The sequence below is a fragment of the Capra hircus genome, chromosome 7 (assembly GCF_001704415.2).
Source record: "Capra hircus breed San Clemente chromosome 7, ASM170441v1, whole genome shotgun sequence".
Taxonomy (NCBI): domain Eukaryota; kingdom Metazoa; phylum Chordata; class Mammalia; order Artiodactyla; family Bovidae; genus Capra; species Capra hircus.
In genome coordinates, this window is record NC_030814.1 from 70,245,000 (window position 1) to 70,264,638 (window position 19,639).

At 48.5% G+C, this 19,639-nt stretch overlaps 1 protein-coding gene and 1 non-coding gene across 2 annotated transcripts; both read left to right on the forward strand.

The window, feature by feature from the left end:
• Nucleotides 136–15,890, forward strand: TRIM7 (tripartite motif containing 7). The gene is made up of 8 exons (XM_018050549.1): nucleotides 136–254; nucleotides 1,184–1,778; nucleotides 2,661–2,756; nucleotides 9,729–9,959; nucleotides 11,453–11,475; nucleotides 11,756–11,871; nucleotides 12,352–12,387; nucleotides 14,302–15,890. The coding sequence occupies exons 2-8, from the start codon at nucleotides 1,272–1,274 to the stop codon at nucleotides 14,811–14,813; spliced, it is 1,521 nt and encodes a 506-aa protein (XP_017906038.1). The 5' UTR covers nucleotides 136–254; nucleotides 1,184–1,271; the 3' UTR covers nucleotides 14,814–15,890.
• On the forward strand, nucleotides 18,376–18,448 carry TRNAT-UGU. The gene has a single exon. It is a non-coding gene; the product is annotated as a tRNA-Thr (tRNA).

Sequence of the window (19,639 nt, forward strand, 5' to 3'; positions counted from 1 at the left end):
GGAAACAACCGTGGTGACCAAGAAGCTGGTAGGAGGCCGTGGAAGCAGGAGAAAAGCCAGGGAGTACAGTACCCCGGAAGGAAGGCATGGTGCCAGAAGGAGGAAGCATCCGAGGAGAGACGAGGTAAAGCCTAAGAAGCCGCCTGCTTTCCCCTTTGGGTTATGATCGCTGCGGTCACCGGTCACCTTGACAAGAGCAGTTTCTGAGGAGACTGAGGAAGAAAATCTGCTTAGAGTGCCCTCCAGAGGGAGTGGTGAGAGACGTGTGTGTGTTAGTCGCTCAGTTGTGTCCGACTCATTGTGACCCCAGGGACTGTCCATGGAATCCTCCAGGGAAGAATATTGGAGTGGGTGGCCATTCTCTTCTCCAGGGAATCTACCCGATCCAGGGATCAAACCCGTTTTCGAATTTCGAGCAAACTCTACGGTCTGAGCCACCAGGGAAGCCCCTAAGGGGAGACCGGGTGTGAGCAAATATTATTGGCAGCTCCAGAAGGGTTGCAGAGAGCTGTACAAATACAGCTAAAGAGACAATAGAGGATTGGGTTTTGTTTTGGTTTTGTTTTTTTTAGGGGAGGAGGATAACCCTGAATAAAGCGGGGGGATTACTTTTAAGTGTATTACTTGCATTAAGAAACAAAAAGAATAAATGGGCAGGGGAGGACACAAATGCAAGAAAGGTAGCTACAAAAGTGGATAAAAGGCCACTCATGGGGGTGGCGGTAGGAGGAAGAGCCAGGTTCCAGACTAAATTTAACTTAGTACAGGGCCGGACAAACCTGTGCTCCGGGAACCCGACACTGTGGTCGGGCGCCAGACCCTCGGGCTGTGCTGGGTCGGCCTCGGGCAGCAACTGGGAGTGGCGCCCAGGTGGGCGTGTGCTTCCACCTGTCCCGGCCCGTTTCTCACGGCTGACGGAGTCAGGCTTGGACAGCGTAGGCTAGCATTAGAGCTGAGATAAGGGAGAGACGGAGAGAGGGCCGCGAGACCTCCGAGGCCGCTGGCCAAGGCAGGGTATTGAGGGGGCTCAGCGGGAATGCAAGGCACTGGCCCGCGCTTAGATCCCCTGGACCTGTGCTACTCCGCCAGTTGTCAAGACGCACCCTCCTCTAGCGTTTCTCAGCCTGGAGCACTCAGCTCTAGTCTCTGCCAGCCGGCGTCAGCCCCGCCTTTCCTCTTTCAGCGGCCGCTCGGACTCCCGCCCCGGCCGCGCACTGTCGGCTCCGGCAACTTCCCCAGCGCCGCCCGACTTCGGTGAGCTGGAGGCGCGCATGGCGGCAGTAGGGCCGCGGACTGGCCCAGGCGCCGGGGCCGAGGCGCTGGCGCTGGCAGCAGAGCTGCAAGGAGAGGCGACCTGCTCCATCTGCCTGGAGCTCTTCCGCGAGCCAGTGTCCGTCGAGTGCGGCCACAGCTTCTGCCGCGCCTGCATCGCACGCTGCTGGGAGCGCCCGGGAACGAGGGCCACCGCCGTGTCCCACACGCTGTCCTTCTCGCTGCCCTGCCCGCAGTGTCGCGAGCCCGCGCGCCCCAGCCAGCTGCGGCCCAACCGGCAGCTGGCCGCGGTGGCCACACTGCTGCGGCGTTTCAGCCTGCCGGCCGGAGCGCCAGGAGAACGCGGGCCTCCGGAGGCTGTGGCGGCCGGGTGCGCGCAGCACGGCGAACCGCTCAAGCTCTACTGCCAGGACGATGGACGGGCCATTTGCGTGGTGTGCGACCGCGCCCGCGAGCACCGCGCTCACGCCGTGTTGCCGCTGGACGAGGCGGTTCAGGAGGCTAAGGTGAGTGTCGTCCCCACCCATGAAGGTTCTCGGGACCTCCAGTCCCGGTTCTAGTATTCCCGCGCACGCAGGAAGGCCCAGGTGAGCCCCTGCTTTTTTTTTGTCCTATCCCATGCTGCCTGGCATTAGCTTCGGGACTCAACGCAGCTCTCCCTCTGTCACCAGCCTCCCACGTCCTTATCATTTCCTTTGGGGCCCATAGTGGACCCACTGCATGGTACCCCACAGATATGGCGATTTTCTGTCGGTCCCCGGCTTCTCGCAGTGCCTCCTTCACACCCCCACATGTGCTACCCCTACTATCAACCCTTACCACCGGCATAGCTCTGTTCAATGTTCTCTCATCTCTTGTGGTCAAGTGAGAGGACCTTCCCAGGAGGTTGGGCTAAGGGGGTGAGCGGATCCAGAGTTGAGTAGAGTGCTGAGAGCCGGCTGGGATTCTCCGCGCCTGCCGCCTCCCTTTCCTGCCCACTTGCTGGGGTGTGCACTAGGAGGCCTGCGGCACAGTCCCCGGCCTTTCTTTGCTCTGACTCTGCTCCAGCCCTCCTACCCAGAGGGCTTCCTGATGCTGGTGAGGAGAGCAGAAAAGAGGGCTAGGCAGACTGGGCAGCTGGAGTGCCTGGATCTCAGCCTAGATTGTGCACAGATGATCCTGAAGACCGGAGACCCTGAGGTCTTTGGAATCAGCTTGCAGTTGCCCTGTTCCCTTAAGTGCAGCCTGTGTAGGCTGCATCCCTCCCAACTTCCAGAGGTGGCTTCATTCCTGCTTCCTCCACCTCAGTGAACAGGGCCTTCACTTTCTTCTGGGTGGTTTCAGGAAGGCCCATGTGGGGGTTTCCAGAATCTTCTCCCGGCAATGTCTTCCTTCTCACCCTCCTGCAGGAGCTTCTGGAGTCCAGGCTGAAGGTCTTGAAGAAGGATTTGGAGGACTATGAGGCCTTTCGTTCCACAGAAGAGAAGGAGAGCAAGGAGCTTCTGGTGAGAATGGCAACCCCCACGTTGGCTCCCCCTCCCCCAACCCCATGCCCCAGGCCAACAACAGAGGGCCACCTACCACTCTGGATTTGAAGTGTGTGCCTGTGGAACAGAGGTGGATTTTAGAAATATCAGTTCAGTTCAGTCGCTCAGTCATGTCCGGCTCTTTACGACCCCATGGACTGCAGCACACCAGGCCACCCTGTGCATCACCGACTCCAGGAGTTTACCCTAACTCATCTCTGGTGAGTCGGTGATGCCATCCAACCGTCTCATCCTCTGTCGTCCCCTTCTCCTCCTGCCCTCAATCTTTCCCAGCGTCAGGGGCTTTTCAAATGAGTCAGCGCTTCACATCAGGTGGCCAAAGTATCAGAGTTTCAGCTTCAACATCAGTCCATCCAATGAACACTCAGGACTGATCTCCTTTAGGATGGACTGGTTGGATCTCCTTGCAGTCTAAGGGACTCTCAAGAATCTTCTTCAACACCACAGTTCAAAAGCATCAATTTGTCAGTGCTCAGCTTTCTTTATAGTCCAACTCTCACATCCATACACGACTACTGGAAAAACCATAGCCTTGACTAGATGGACCTTTGTTGACAAAGTCATGTCTCTGTTTTTTAATATGCTGTCTAGGTTGGTCATAACTTTTCTTCCAGGAAGTAAGCATCTTTTAATTTCATGGCTGCAATCACCATCTGCAGTGATTTTGGAGCCCCCCCCAAATAAAGTCAGCCACTGTTTCCACTGTTTCCCCATCTATTTCCCATGAAGTGATGGGACTGAATGCCATGATCTTAGTTTTCTGAATGTTGAGCTTTAAACCAACTTTTTCACTCTCCTGTTTCACTTTCATCAAGAGGCTGTTTAGTTCTTCTTCACTTTCTGCCATAAGGGTGGTGTCATCTGCATATCTGAGGTTATCGATATTTCTCCCTGCAATCTTGATTCCAGCTTGTGTTTCTTCCAGTCCAGTGTTTCTTATGATTTACTCTGCAAATAAGTTAAATAAGCAGGGTGACAATATACAGCCTCGACGTACTCCTTTTCCTATTTGGAACCAGTCTGTTGTTCCATGTCCAGTTCTAACTGTTGCTTCCTGACCTGTGTACAGATTTCTCAAGAGGCAGGTCAGGTGGTCTGGTATTCCCATCTCTTAAAGAATTTTCCACATTTTGTTGTGATCCACTCAGTCAAAGGCTTTGGCATAGTTAATAAAGGAGAAACAGATGTTTTTCTAGAACTCTCTTGCTTTTTCCATGATCCAGCAGATGTTGGCAATTCAATCTCTGGTTTCTCTGCCTTTTGTAAAACCAGCTTGAACATCGGGAAGTTCACAGTTCATGTATTGTTCAAGCCTGGCTTGGAGAATTTTGAGCATTACTTTACTAGTGTGTGAGATGAATGCAATTTTGCAGTAGTTTGAGCATTCTTTGGCATTGCCTTTCTTTGGGATTGGAATGAAAACTGACTTTTCCAGTCCTGTGGCCACTGCTGATTTTTCCAAATGTGCTGGCATATTGAGTACAGCACTTTCACAGCATCATCTTTTAGTATATGAAATATCTCAACTGGAATTCTATCACCTCTACTAGCTTTGTTTGTAGTGATGCTTTCTAAGGCCCGCTTGACTTCACATTCCAGGATGTCTGGCTCTAGGTGAGTGATCACACCATCGTGATTATCTGGGTCATGAAGATCTTTTTTGTACAGTTCTTCTGTGTATTCTTGCCACCTGTTCTCAATATTGTCTGCTTCTCTTAGGTCCATACCATTTCTGTCCTTTGTTGTGCCCATCTTTGGATGAAATGTTCCCTTGGTATCTCTAAGTTCTTGAAGAGATCTCTAGTCTTTCCCATTCTATTGTTTTCCTCTATTTCTTTGCACTGATCACTGAGGAAGGCTTTCTTATCTCTCCTTGCTATTCTTTGGAACTCTGCATTCAGATGGGTATATCTTTCCTTTTCTCCTTTGCTGTTTGCTTCTCTTCTTTTCACAGATATTTCAAAGGCCTCCTGAGACAGCCATTTTGCTTTTTTGCATTTCTCTGCTTGGAAATAAAATGGTATGCATATCATATAGTGTGACCATATAATTTATTATGTAACCAGAGCTTTTGAGAGTAAAAGGGGCAGCTAAAATAATTATTTTCCAACATCTGGCTTAAACTGGAACTGTCCCAGTGAATCAGGAAGTATAGTCCCCCTAATATGACATAACACCTCAGTTAGGGTCTGTGGAGCATCTTGTAATTGAATACATTAATATTCCTGTGGAGAAACATATGAACGGAAAATAAGTAGCCTTCTGTCAGTCTTAGGGCAAGTTTTACCACCAAAGGAGTTATGAAAGAAATGTTTTTTCATTTTTAGAGTTTTTTAGATTTTGAAATTGAGGCTAGGAGAGAGGGGGTTGGGGTTGGAGGAGGGGATGGCAGAGCTGTTCCCCACCCAGTAGAGGGCAGAAGGTTTGGGGACTTGGATTTTCAGCAGCTGACTGTGCCAGCACCCCAGTGCCCAGAGCTTGGGGTGGTATTTTGTCTTCCTTGAAGTGAAACAGGAAAATGAAATGGGGTTCATTTTGTTTAAGGTGGGAAAATGTGGGTCACTATTATTTTCTATCTCGAAAATTCAGTTCCTGCTTGTTAGCGCAGGACTGTCTAGTTGTGAAGTTGGAAAATGGAGGGAGAGGAATCTGAGGACCCCTCTATCCTTAAAGGGAGGAGAGGTGGGGTGAAGGGAGGCATGTGTACAGATGCCCCAGTGTTCTTTCCTGATCCTGAACTGCATCGGGTACACTTGCATCCCGTGCACTCCTCAGGCCTTCTCTTCTGAACATTCACTTCCCTCCATAAGCAAGAACTCACCCCTCCACACCTCCACCCTCTCTGCTGGAAAAAGGAATAAACGTGTGGCTCTTTGGCCATTGCTGTCCATCTATGACCAGAGGGCCTTCTCCAGCTTGGGCAGCTTCATGGTCTCTGATCCTACATCCCATGGCCTTGCTTAGCACTTTCTACTTTGTCCTATACCCACCCAGCCAACCCCTCTCTGGCCCATACATTCTTTATAACTGCAAAATACCTGCTTAATGAAACAATTATTGCTGTCTTGAGAACAAAGAGAAAGAACATTTTTATTTGAAAATGCTCTTACTATTTAGAGAAGTGGTTCTCAACTGGTGGCAATTTTGGGCCTCAGGGAACATTTGGCAATGCCTGGAGATATTTTTGGTTGTCAACACTGGGACAGAGGTGCTACTGGTGTTTACTGGTAGAGGCCAGGGTACTGCTTAAACATCCTGCAAAGCATAGGACAAAGCCCTCCACAACAAATAATTATCTAGCCTCAAATGTCAATAGCGCCCAGGCTGGAAACCCTGATTTAGAGTATTTTGGCAAATATTGTTACACTTGTGTTATTTCCACTTGTGTTATTGTGTAAGAAGCTTGGACTTTGAGGTCAGACTCCCTGGATTAGAATCCTGACTTCCCGCTTCCTGGTAATTCCCCTCTCTGTCTTCGTCTCCCCATTTGTAAATTGGGATGAGAGTATATCTATGCCATTGGGTGATTGTCACCACTGAGGGAGCTGATACCTGTAAAGTGCCCCGTGTTGTTGCTGCCTGTTTGCCCAACATCCTGAAGACTAGGCAGCAGTGACCTGAACCCCGGGTCACCTGACTTCCGAACTCACTCACAGTCTGCTCTTCTAGCTACTCTTTCCTCCCATAACATTTTCAGGGGAAAGGAACTTTGACATTTGAGCTTGTCCTGGAGGGATGGGATTCTTCTCGCTGGCCATGAGAGGCCCCACTTGTGATATCACACAGAGTCCCTCCCATGTGTTTGTGTAAAGAATCAAGAGGATTGGGGCGAGAGTCTGGGTCTAAAAACAGAGGGGGAGAAAATCCCGTGAATAGTAATAATGGAAAGAATAGAATATAAAGCTTGCACACAGCATATTCTCACTTAGGTCTTGTGGATATACTGTTACCTCTGATCACTGGAATTGATTTCACTTTCTTCTTTCTTTGCTGTTGTGTTCAGTCGCTAAGTCCCATCCAGCTCTTTTCGACCCCATGGACTGTAGCACAGCAGGCTTCCTTCACCATCTACTAGAGTCCGCCCAAACTCATGTCCATTGAGTCAGTGATGCTATATAACCATCTTATCCTCTGCCACCCCCTTCTCCTTTTGCCTTCAGTTTTCCAATGAATCGGCTCTTCACATCAGGTGGCCGAAGTATTGGAATTTCAGTTTGAGTATCAGTCCTTCCAATGAATATTCAGGATTAATTTATTTTAGGATTGACAAGTTTTATCTCCTTGCAGTCCAAGGAACTCAAGAATCTTCTCCATCACCGCAATTCAAAAGCATCAGTTCTTCAGTGCTTAGCCTTTTTTATGTTTCAACTCTCACATCCATACATGACTACTGGAAAAACCATAGCTTTGACTAAACGGCTATCACTTTGTCAGCAAAGTGATGTCTCTGCTTTTTACTACACTGTCTAGGTTTGTCATAGCTTTCCTTCCGAGGAGCAAGTGTCTTTTGATTTTATGGCTGAAGTTATCGTCTGCAGTGAACTTGGAGCCCAAGAAAATAAAATCTGATTTCCACTTTTTACCCCTCTATTTGCCATGAAGTGATGGGACCGGATGTCATGATCTTCATTTTTTGAATGTTGAGTTTCAAGCCAGCTTTTTCACTCTCCTCTCTCACCCTCATCAAGAGGCTCTTTAGATCCTCTTCATTTTCTGTCATTAGAGTGGTATCAACTGCATATCTGAATTTGATATTTCTCTCAGCAGTCTTGATTTTAGCTTGTGATTCATCCAGCCCAGTGTTTCAGCTGATGTACTCTGCATAGAAGTTAAGTAAGCAGGGTGACAATATACAGCCTTGATGTACTCCTTTCCCAATTTGGAACCAGTCCATTGTTCCATGTACGGTTCTAACTGTTGATTCTTGACCTGCATATGGATTTCTCATGTGGCAGGAAAGGTGGTCTGGTATTCCCATCTCTTTAAAAATTTTCCAGAGTTTGTTGTGATCCACACAATATTCAGCCTGGCAGCAACAGAAGCAATGTGGAGGCCTGATGCAGCGTTATCCTTGAAGGAAACCAGTTACTTGGTAGCAGATGGATTGCCTTGGACCTCTTCCACCCTGGAAGGGACAGTATTTTATCTTGGCTGAAACTGACACATATTCTGAGTAAGAACTGTCTTTGCTGCCTGTGGAGCCTTAGTCAGCACTACTAAGGGCTTATAAACTGATTCATCAACATGATTTATGATCCTAAATTGGGTGTCTGATTAGAGAGGGAATTTAAATATCAGAAGTGCTTTGAGGGACTTCCCTGGCAGGTCCAGTGTTTAGAATTCCATGCTACAACTGCAAGGGCATGGGTTCAATCCTTACTTAGGGGACTAAGATCCCACATGCCATGTGGCCAAAAACACACACACACACACAAACAAAAAGCTGTGAAAGTGGAGTTATTTAAAATTTATTTCCAATTTTGCAATTTTGATACTCTATTAGTAGATGTTTTAACACTGAATATGCTTCTTTAAATGTGAGACCTGACACCATTTCTCCATACCTTCAGCCTTGCAGCCTAACAATGACTTAAGGTACTATGTTGGCTTGTCCGTCTGACAGCCAGTGACATTGCTGGTTCACTTTAAGTTTCTGTGACATTGTTGGTTCACTTTAAGTTTCTATGTCTTAAAACGAATTTTCACCGGCACCCCCAGCTCCACAAAGGTTTTGCTTCAAAGTCACACCTTCAATTTGCCTTGTAAATCATCTATTAAATCATTGCCAAAAATGTTGAACTGAATAGAAGTGAGAAGAGTTCGACAGCGTTATGTTTGAGATCTCACTGTGTGCTATAAAAGGTGCTTTCCAACTCTGCAACTTTAATGATTTCCAACTTTCCAACTCTAATAACTTGAAACCATAATGTGTTTGGATTTCCACAGAATAAAGATCATAAATTTGGTCACACACACAGAAAAGTGGGTTGGCTACTGCAAAATTGCTTTCCTTGTAGTGGCTGGCATGGTTTTATCAGACAGGTTACTAAACAAACATTGAGGAGGCCATTCCTTATAGGATGGTTTAAGATAATATTTCTCAGTTCAGTTCAGTTCAGTCGCTCAGTCGTGTCCAACTCTTTGCGACCCCATGAATCGCAGCACGCCAGGCCTCCCTGTCCATCACCAACTCCCGGAGTTCACTCAGACTCGCGTCCATTGAGTCAGTGATGCCATCCAGCCATGTCATCCTCAGTTGTCCCCTTCTTCTCCTGCCCCCAATCCCTCCCAGCATCAGAGTCTTTTCCAATGAGTCAACTCTTCGCATGAGGTGGCCAAAGTACTGGAGTTTCAGCTTTAGCATCATTCCTTCCAAAGAAATCCCAGGGTTGATCTCATTCAGAATGGACTGGTTAATATTTCTAGGAGAGCTGAAACTGTAATTAGGTCTCGGTTTGGTGACATGAGGCTTAGCATAAGTGACTCCATTTGGAGCCTGTTGTCTTGTTTTTAACACAAAGTAAATGTGTTTGGGAACCTCAGCTTAATCTTTACAGTAACTACAGAAGGCACTGATTTATCCCTTCCATTTTTCAAATGAGGAAACTTCAGCCCTGGGTGGTTCTGGAGTGACTTTGAAGTTGTCCTAGGTTGATGGGAGAGCCCAGGTCTAAAGTGACACATGGGCACAACTGTGACAGGGGAAGGGAAAGCACATGTTGAGGCTACTGCATGCTCGGAACTGTGATACTTAAACTAGAGTGTGTGCACTGTGGGTATGTGTACATGAGTCTTTGATCCCTGAATACTGAGGGAGATGGACCCTGTCCTGTGAGATGGCACAGAGGCTCCCATCCAAATGGGATGGGATTGATGACCCATCAATGACCACATCCCTTGCCTTCTTCAACTTCACTTCTCCTGAGCCAGAAGCAGATGGCAGCTGAGCAAGAGAAGGTAGGGGCAGAGTTCCAGGCTCTGCGGGCCTTCCTGGTGGAGCAGGAGGGTCGGCTCCTAGGCCGCCTGGAGGAGCTGTCCCGGGAGGTGACACAGAAGCAGAATGAGAACTTGGCCCAGCTTGGGGATGAGATTGCCCAGCTCTCCAAGCTCAGCAGTCAGATCCAGGAGACAACTTGCAAGCCTGATCTTGACTTTCTCCAGGTGAGTCTGGGTTGGCCAGGGGTATGAGTCATTAATTTTAAGGCAGGAAGTTTGAATTTATCCCTCCCACTTTTCAAATGAGAATACAGCAGCGAGAACAGAATTAGTTTAGTAGAAACACACAATCTGGAGCCAAAGGGTATTGAAGAGAAAAGCCCTGATTTTCCTGGTGTTAGCAGTCTAAAAGGATGTGATTTAAATTTTTCTTGACCATGATCCACAATAGTATATCTTACAATGCATTCTATTATATATATGTGTGTGTGAAAAAAGTCTCAGAAAATAACACCTGTACTACATGTGATGCACTTTAATGTTTTCTATTCTATCATATGTCCGTCTAAAATAAATAGTCACAATCCACTAATTAAACTTCACAAGTCACAAATGGACAAATGGATCAAGAGAGGTCATTTAAGGGAGTTCCCTGGTGGTTAGGACTCATGCTTTCACACAGATCAGGGAAATAAGATCCCACAAGCCATGCAGCGCCACCCCCCCAAAAAAGAATGGTCATTTAAAAGGCACTGGTCTAAGAATTTTTTTCACCTTGTTTTGTGGACATGACTGAGCAGCTAACACTTTATGTCCCTGGATATGTTCCAGTGTTTCCTGGTTTACAGTCTATGCGAACTTGAATAGAATTTGTATCTTGCTGTTGTGTAAAAATTGTATAAATCTTAATTATGTTGGATTGGTTCACAGTGCTTTTCAGATCTATTATATCCTTCTACTTATCTGTCTATTCATTTTATTAATTTTTGAGAGTCTGATATTGAAACTTCAACTAAAAATCTTATCTACTTAAAAAATAATTGTGATATATAGTGGAACTGTATGTAACTTTGTTCTGTATTTTCCAAGTCTCTGGTAAATGTGTTATCATACTTTCATCATTTAAAAAATAAAAAAGAAGAAAAATAATAACATATGGGGGAAAAAAGCACTGATCTGAGTGACCAGTTGTTGCATAGGGGCTGTCAGTTGTCTTGAAAGTGTTAGTCACTCAGTGATGTCCAACTCTTCGCAATCCCATGGACTATAGCCAGCCAGGCTCTTCAGTACAGGCAAGAATACTAGAGTGGGTTGCCATTTCCTTCCCCAGGGGATCTTCCCTACCCAGGGATCGAACCCAGGTCTCCGGCATTTTAGGCAGATTCTTTACTAGCCTCTAGAGAAGCCCCATCTGTTTTCTTAGGTGATGTTAAAAGCAGAAGAAACGTTGAGTCCTGGCACTTGTCTCCAGTGATGATTCTGTAATGATGGGAGCAGTTGCAGAGGTGTGGGCAGGGTTGAGGGGTCTACCTTGTTGATGAGACATGCAGTGGTCTGCCATATGAGGAAGCTGTTGCCACATGGGGCCCATGCAAGCAGTGTGTGTGGGGGGGTAATGCATCTCTGTATTGCTTATTCCTCTGGAAGCAGGGCAAGGAACCAGTTTTATTTTCTCAAAGATGAATGCTGATTTGGTTTTCTCTCACCTTTCCTTCCAGGAATTCAAAAATACACTAAGCAGGTGAGTGGACCTAATAATACCTGAGGCCTGTCTAAGGTGGCTCTTCTCTTCTACTGTGCTTCCTCTTGTCATTCCCCATCCTGACTTCTCACCTCCTGTTCCCCTCACCAACTTACCTGAGTACCTTCTGAGGCAAGCATCTGCCTGCCTGGCCTGGTATTCGGCACAGGGTCAGGCTCTTCTTTTCACCTTTCTTTACCCAGAGGACCTCACTATGCTCTCAAGCCCAGTGGGAGTGGGACAGTGGTGGTGGGCCTTCTTCAGGGTCCTTGTCCTGCAGGTGCAGCAATGTGCCTGCCCCCAAGCCGACCACAGTCTCTTCTGAGATGAAGAATAAAGTCTGGAATGCTTCCCTCAAGACCTTTGTCTTAAAGGGGCTGCTCAAGAAGTTCAAAGGTAGGGGCCTGTGTGGGGGGCTGGGCCTTGCAGGCTTGGTGTTGGTGGTTTAGGGTTCTAAGGATGTGCCTTTCCAGAAACTGTGTGATAAAACAGGAACTAGTGTGTCTCTCAAAGCCAGATTGGTTCGGGCAGTTAGTGGTGGCCAATTTATTTAGAACCCCCATCCCTACCCCAGGACACAAAGCTTCAACTGAAGACAGATGGAGTCGAGGGTGATTAGGGGCAGAAAGAAGGATGAGGAAGGAGAGCTCAGCTCAGAATGGCTCCAGACAAAAGAGGGGGAAGTGGGAGAGGTAGTTAGACTACTGTCCCCTTTCTACCCTTGTGCTTGGCCCAGTACCTGCCTGTCATCTCTAGGTTATCTGGGGAGTGAGTGAGTCAGTGGGGCTTACAAGTCAAGAGATGGTGTCACTGTCATTGCCAGATAGAAATTTTCCATGTCATTCATGCACAACCTGCTCTGTTTCTTCTCTTCAGAGGATCTTCGGGGAGAGCTGGAGAAAGAGGAAAAAGGTACGATGGTTGTTGTGACAGTGAGTACCTGTCATTTGGCAATGTGGAGATACAGTAACTGTCTCTCTGGGCTATGTGCCTGGTTGGTTCCTTCTGCCCACCTACCTAAGCAACTCTGCCATCAGCTGTCCTTTCTCCCTTATCCTCATAATTATGATTCCTTCAGGTCACAGTGGGGCCCATAGGCCTATAAAGCTATGGGTCATTCCAGAGTAGGAGTGCCCTGCACCTTGGGTCATTTAGATCTGGAAGTGCTTGTCAGTCGCCTGGACAAAACTCTCTTCCCTGTTTCTACTCCCAGACAGATGGAGACCTCTTCTGGGGACAGGGGTTGTGTGCTGGGTCAGGGGTCAGACTGAAATCAGGAAGGGAAGCAGTTATTATTCTTGCAGAGTTCTGGGGTGAGTGGGATCTAACCCCAGTGGACTGGGAAAGTGGGGAGGGGAAGGCACATATTCCTGATGCTGATGACTAAGCTAAGTCATATCTTACCTAGTAAGCCGAGTCAGACTATGTCCTCCTCTGCTCAAGACTCTGTGACAGCCCTGCCTCTCCCTCTCACTCAGTAAGGGTTGGGGTCCTCGCTCTGGTCTTCAAGGTCTCATGAAATCTAGCCTCACTGTATACTCTTCCCCTGGTTCACTCTGTGCAGTCACACATGAACTTGCTGCTCCTGGAATGCAGCAGGAGCACGCAGCTACCTCAGGGCCTTTGCACTGCACTGGCTGTGCCAGGGCCTGGAACACCCTTCCCCCAGACAGCCACCTATCTGGCTTTCTCATCTCCTTGATGTCTGTGCTCATATGCACATTTTCGGTAAGGACTTTTCTGGCCCGTCTAGTTGAAATTACAGCCTGCTCTCCTGATCCCTTTCTCATTTATTGTCTCTCCTCCTTCTCCCCATAGAAAGGAAGCTGCAGGAGGGCAGGGATATTCCTCTGTGGGATTCACAGGGCCTAGAACAGACCTGGAACATAGTAGTACTTACAGCAAGTGTGCGTATTTTAACTTTTCATTATGGAAGGTTTCAAACATACACTAAAGTAGAGAGAAGAGCATAACAAGTATTATGTACTTATCATACACCTTCTGCTGCTGCTGCTGCTGCTGCTAAGTCGCTTCAGTCGTGTCCAGCTCTGTGCAGCTCCATAGACAGCAGCCCACCAGGCTCCCCTGTCCCTGGGATTCTCCAGGCAAGAACACTGGAGTGGGTTGCCGTTGCCTTCTCCATGCATGAAAGTGAAAGGTGAAAGTGGAGTCGCTCAGTCATGTCCGACCCTCAGCGACCCCATGGACTGCAGCCTTCCAGGCTCCTCCATCCATGCGATTTTCCAGGCAAGAGTACTGGAGTGGGGTGCCATTGCCTTCTCCGTCATATACCTTCAGCAATTATCAACTCATGACTAGTATTTTTCATAAACATTCCTACCTACTTCTTGCCACTGGATTATTTTGAAGCAAATCATAGATAACTGTGATATCATATATATCATTTCATATATATCTCAGTGTGCTGTCTCTAAAGAGACATTTAAAAAAGCATAAACAGGAAACCATCGTTATAAATAAAAAATTAATGATTCTTTCCAGTATCTAGTGTCCAAAATTCCCAAGTGTCTTTTTGCTATAAAATACAGTTTAATAATACATATATGTTTTAAGTAAAATTTTACATAGTATCACAAAGGTACTACAATATCAAAGAAAACTTTATGGAAAAACTTTTCCATAAATTATGATACAAGTGCTTTAAATTGGATTCATCGATTTGAATTGAGATCCAAATCAAGCCCATAAACTGTAGTCGTGTGATTTCAACATATACTTATCTGAGGGGACAGTGGGGCGAGGGGAGCTGCATGAGAAGTCTTCTCTCTGTCTCCCCACCTCCCCTAAACCACCCATCTTCCGCAGTGGAGCTGACCTTGGACCCCGACACGGCCAACCCCCGCCTCATCCTCTCTTTGGATCTTAAGAGCGTGCGCCTTGGACAACAAGCCCAGGACCTACCCAGCCACCCGCGCCGCTTCGACACCAACACACGAGTTCTGGCTTCCTGCGGTTTCTCTTCTGGGAGGCACCACTGGGAAGTGGAAGTGGGCTCCAAGGACGGCTGGGCCTTCGGCGTGGCCCGTGAGAGCGTGCGCCGCAAGGGTCTCACGCCCTTCACCCCGGAGGAGGGCGTCTGGGCGCTGCAGCTCAACAACGGGCAGTACTGGGCGGTGACCAGCCCTGAACGGACGCCCCTCAGCTGTGGGCACCTGTCCCGCGTGCGGGTCGCCCTGGACCTGGAGGTGGGGGCTGTGTCCTTCTACGCTGCAGAGGACATGCGTCACATCTATACCTTCCGCGTCAACTTCCAAGAGCGCGTGTTCCCTCTTTTCTCTGTCTGCTCCACCGGCACCTACTTAAGAATCTGGCCTTGAGAGTGATTGCCCGGCCTCCTGGAGGGAGTAAACAGTCAAGGGTGAACTCCTCCCAATCTGGCTGCCCATGGGAAAGGTTGTTGCCCTCGGATGGAACCTCCTGGACACTTTGGGTCTGTCTTTCTGACTGTTGCCCCAGGCTGCCTTAGAGGGGCTTCTGCAGACCACAACATCAAAGACATGAGATTGGGCTACTGAGGAAAAGGGCTCTAAGGTTAACTGAGCAGGGGAATATATGGCCTCAGGCTCTCCCTTCTGCCTCTTGCCTGTTGTCCTGGTGACGATTTGGCATGAACTGTAAGGAGGTGGAGGTGGATGAGAGGAGCCCAGCTCCATCAGATGTGCTTCCTATCACTACTCCAATTCAGCAGGACCTCTAGTTCCATGGAATAAAACCAAGCTCTGGCTGTGCAAGGGGGCAGCTTCATCCCAGACCACTCAGCTTCATGATCCGTTCTGCTTTGCCTTCTTGTCAGCTGCCAGCTTTGCCTTCAGAACCTGGATCTGGCTAGCTTGCCAAAGTCCTCTACTCAGGGAGGAGCATGGTATTCCCAGCCCAAAGGAGAGTCTAGGCCAGAACTGGAAAGAGACCCTTGATATGTACAATAGGAATAGCCCAGGATAACAGCCTACTGGCATTGCTGTCACTCAACACAGCTTAGCCTGATGAGATTATATGTATAGCCTTGGCCACAATGAGTCCCACATTCTCACATTTGCCTAAATCCTTTCCAAGTGCCAAAGTACAGTCTCCCTTGGGTAAGGAGACCAAAGATTGTGGAATTTTGAAACTCAAGGCAGCACTTATAATTTTACAGAAGCAATTAACTCCAGCATGGAAACGTGCAGGGCACAGACATACCCCTGACAGACAGTTCCTGGAGCTTCGCAAATGCATGCCAATGGCAGAAGACCCTGGTTTCCAGGCCTGCTCAGTCTGTACCCTGGCCTGTGTTATTCCCTTGGCTAATTGTTCCCCAGCTTCTGTATGGCTGCATTTCTGGGAGGGTGGAGGTGGGCTGTTCACTGCTTAGTATGCTCCTGGAAAAGGAGATGGAAATACAGACTGTGAGCTCATTTGTATGGTGCCTTGGCCAATTCTTAACTCCCCCAGTTTGAATGCAAGAGCAGTTGTGAGCAACGTTTCTGCCAGACTAGGCTGGCATGTGTGTTTATGTGTGTGAGGAACATGTGTATGTGTGTATATGTCTTAGATCTCAGGAATGGGGTGCAGATATAAATTTTATAGAGGGCATTTATAAGTATGCATATAGGGTTTAGGTACGAACAGACCTAGGTCAGTATGGTCACAGCCTATTATTGTTTTGTGGTTGAAAAATATTAATATTAGCCACCCCATATTTAGGTGAAGGTCAAAGGTTTCCTTCCCCCATTACCTAGCTACCTAGCTAGATGAAAGCCAGTCTCAGACCTAATTCTGTCCTGCACATATTGTTGGCATGCAGGGACAGTGACAATTAAATAGTCTGACTTACAAGTACATTGGAGTTTCCATGCTCTGTCCCTGAGATGCTTCAAGCACACTTTGCATACAAGGGACTGCAGGAGAGATGTTTTGGTCAGGCCAGCATGACACTGTTCTAGAGGTAGACCCGGTGGACATAACACCAGACAATCAGAATCCAGTGTCCTATAGGCTGGGGACAGTGTCATTTAAGAGTCCAGCCTACAGCAGCATCCCAAAGGGTAAATCCTATGTTGTATAGCTCTAGAACACTGTACCCAATCCATGTATTTGAATACACTGATTTCTACAAGGGAAATCACCAAGCCCTCATGTATGGCTGTATGGCTTGTATGGCTTTTTGATTGAGTGTCACAATTACCCTTTCTATCCTCTAATAACTGTGCTGAAGTATGGCAACACATTATGGATCACAGAAGGTAGGGTGACTGGTGGAGGTGCCTGTAAGATCAGGTCCGGGCACTGACCTGTAGGATCTGGCTGTCTGTGTGTCTATTTTCAGCTTTTATGTTTGTGAATATGACTATATGTCTATTAGAGTTTGTAGAATAACTAGATAGATATATACATATCTGAAGACGTAACAACAGTACATAACAATCACACGTGGTTGGTAAGAGAGGTGTTCTCTCTTGGTCTCCAGGGTGGTGCAATGACTTAGGGTGTCACAATGCTGGTGTGAGTATGCCTGTGTATACATTTTCCTCTTCCATCCTGTGACCGTTGTAAGCTCTCTGAGATGTCTGGACCTCTGAAAGCAATGACTGGCCTAATTTGGTTTCCTTCTGACACCACCTGTTCATTGGTCCTGGATCCTTGAGAGCTACTTTGATATGAGAACCCACATCCTTGACACCAGACCCTCACACTAGTCCTCAGCATCCAGACAGGAGGGCACCTAGGGAACTTCCTTGGGCCTGGCTACCCAGTGATCAAAGTCATCTGGCCTTGAAGGCACCAAAGAACAGATTGGGCCATCAGACCAAGTTCCACCAACTACAGACACACTTTCTGACCATTTCCGGGTTAGGGTTCCTGTCCCTTACCCGGGCTTTCAACCTCTGCCCTTTGCTCCGTGGGTCGTTTGGGGGGCCCTGATGGACCCAGATCTCCCAAAGTCCAAGACAGCCTTCTGCTGCTGCTGCTGCTAAGTTGCTTCAGTAGTGTCCGACTCTGTGCGACCCCATAGACAGCAGCCCACCAGGCTCCCCCGTCCCTGGGATTCTCCAGGCATGAACATTGGAATGGGTTGCCATTTCCTTCTCCAATGCATGAAAGTGAAAAGTGAAAGTGAAGTGGCTCAGTCGTGTCTGACTCTTCGCGATCCCATGGACTGCAGCCTACCAGGCTCCTCCATCCAGGGGATTTTCCAGGCAAGAGTTGCTTTTCCCTAATTTGCTTTAAGTTGCGATAGACAGGAGAACCCACATCCTTGACACCAGACCCTCACACGGGTCCTCAGCATCCAGACGGGAAGGCACCTGGGAAACTTCCTTGGGCCTGGATACCCAGTGATCTGGGTCTCCTGTCCTGATGCAGTCGTTAACACACTGACCACCTGATTTTCCCACCATTCTCTACCAATCTCTCCCTCCCGATCATCTCTTCTACCAGCCTAGCTGGATTCCTCTCAGGACAGGCATATTGACACCATTCCTTTAGCCTTCCCCTCAGGGCTTCGGCCTTGAACCCTATTCTGTTACACAATTACTATTAGACCTCTCTACTCAAGTCTCGCCCCTGATCCCCAGGCCAGGCGGAAGGCCCCCGGCCGTCCAACAATTCCGCCCACTAGTGGCCCCACCCGCTTTCGCAGCGCGCCCCGCCCTCAGCCGATCCTTCCTAGCTTCCGTCCACCCACGTGGTCCCCTCTACGCTGGACTTTCTCCCGGGATTTGCGGCTCGGTCGGTGACACTGACACTTCCTATAGCTGCAGACTCAGCTGCGGCAGCAGGACGGGGCGGTCACTGGCTGAGGGGCGTGGGCCCCGCCTCTTCGCGTCGCTCTTCTGTCTGCGGCTGCGCGGTGACCACAGAGGTATCAAGTGCTCGTGCGCAGAGTGCAGAATCGCAGTTGGCTCCATAGCTCAGGGGTTAGAGCACTGGTCTTGTAAACCAGGGGTCGCGAGTTCAAATCTCGCTGGGGCCTACGTGTGTTTTTTTTTTTTCTCTCCACCCCTCTTTTTCTGGAGAGGGGAAGACGCGCTTGCCAAGACTTTCCGCCATTCTGAAAGGCTAGACTTAAATTAAGCAGATCTGAGTGTTTTTGCCCCTCAAGTGGCCGCCACTTATCGCTCCCTCCACCCCTCCCCTAGCCTTATCTCTTTAAGAACCAGACCCACTGCTCCCTTGGACTTGCGATCACAGATTCCGCTGGCTCCGCGTGCCTTCTCCCCAGCGACCCCTCTCTCGCTTCTTTCTGGGCGTCGTCTTGGCAAATTCATAGCGAGTCTTTTTGTTCCCCTCCCGTCACTCCACTCGGGCCAGGGGCTTTGCCGTGTTCTCTAATTCGTTCTTCTTCCTTGCGCAGGGAGCGCCTGTGAACGCTCCACACCCACCTCCGTACTCTGGGAATTTATTATTTTTGTTGACAGTGGGGCTGTGTTTAAGACCCCGGGAAGTCTGCCTTTGGTCCCCGAAATCTGGCTTCTTCAATGAGGTGGGCTTCCAGTAGGGTAGTCACTTGAGGGTTGAAGAATCCCAGGAGTTCGGGCCGCACAAATGCCCCATCGTGCCAGTGTGGGGCAGGTCCATTCGGCTCTTGAGGCAAAGCTTGATTCTTTGGATGAGATCTGCCTTGTGTGACGGAGAGAAGCGGGTCCCTCCTCTGCCACGCACCCCACCTATCTCATTTACCCCTCCTAGGCGTCTACCCAGGTTTCCACGAGCAGTATTCTCTCCTCTGGTGATACGGCCCGGGCTCTATTTTCCAAAGCCGATCCAAGCTAGACCTCACGTGGACTGACTCACTCAGGGCTTTTCTGAGGGTCCTCACCCGCCGGATGGCGCGGCGGGATTAATCATATCTCTGCCTCTGCCAAGACCCTCACCCCCTGCCATGGGTCATGCCTACGAAGGCCACGGCGGGCGGGCATCCAAGACCGCCAGTGGGCCTCGTTCTGCCCATTGGGCAGGGCCCCCATTGTTCACTTAGGATTTAGGCTTATTTTGTGCACTTGATTTCCATTCACGGCATTAATAAATCAGTCAGACAGGTTATCATGAATTACTGCTTTTGGTTTGTTAGAAGGAAAACCAAAAGCTGTTTTTTTTTTAAAGACTGGAAGTGAATGTGACAAAGTTGTAGTCTTTAGGTCCAGGTATCACGAATGAGGATTCT

Coding starts and splice junctions, on each gene's coding strand:
- TRIM7 (XM_018050549.1), top strand. CDS start 1,272: ATGGCGGCAGTAGGGCCGCGGACTGGCCCAGGCGCCGGGGCCGAGGCG. Junction 2,757..9,728: donor AGGAGAGCAAGGAGCTTCTG/GTGAGAATGGCA, acceptor CTCCTGAGCCAG/AAGCAGATGGCAGCTGAGCA. Junction 11,872..12,351: donor GCTGCTCAAGAAGTTCAAAG/GTAGGGGCCTGT, acceptor TCTTCTCTTCAG/AGGATCTTCGGGGAGAGCTG.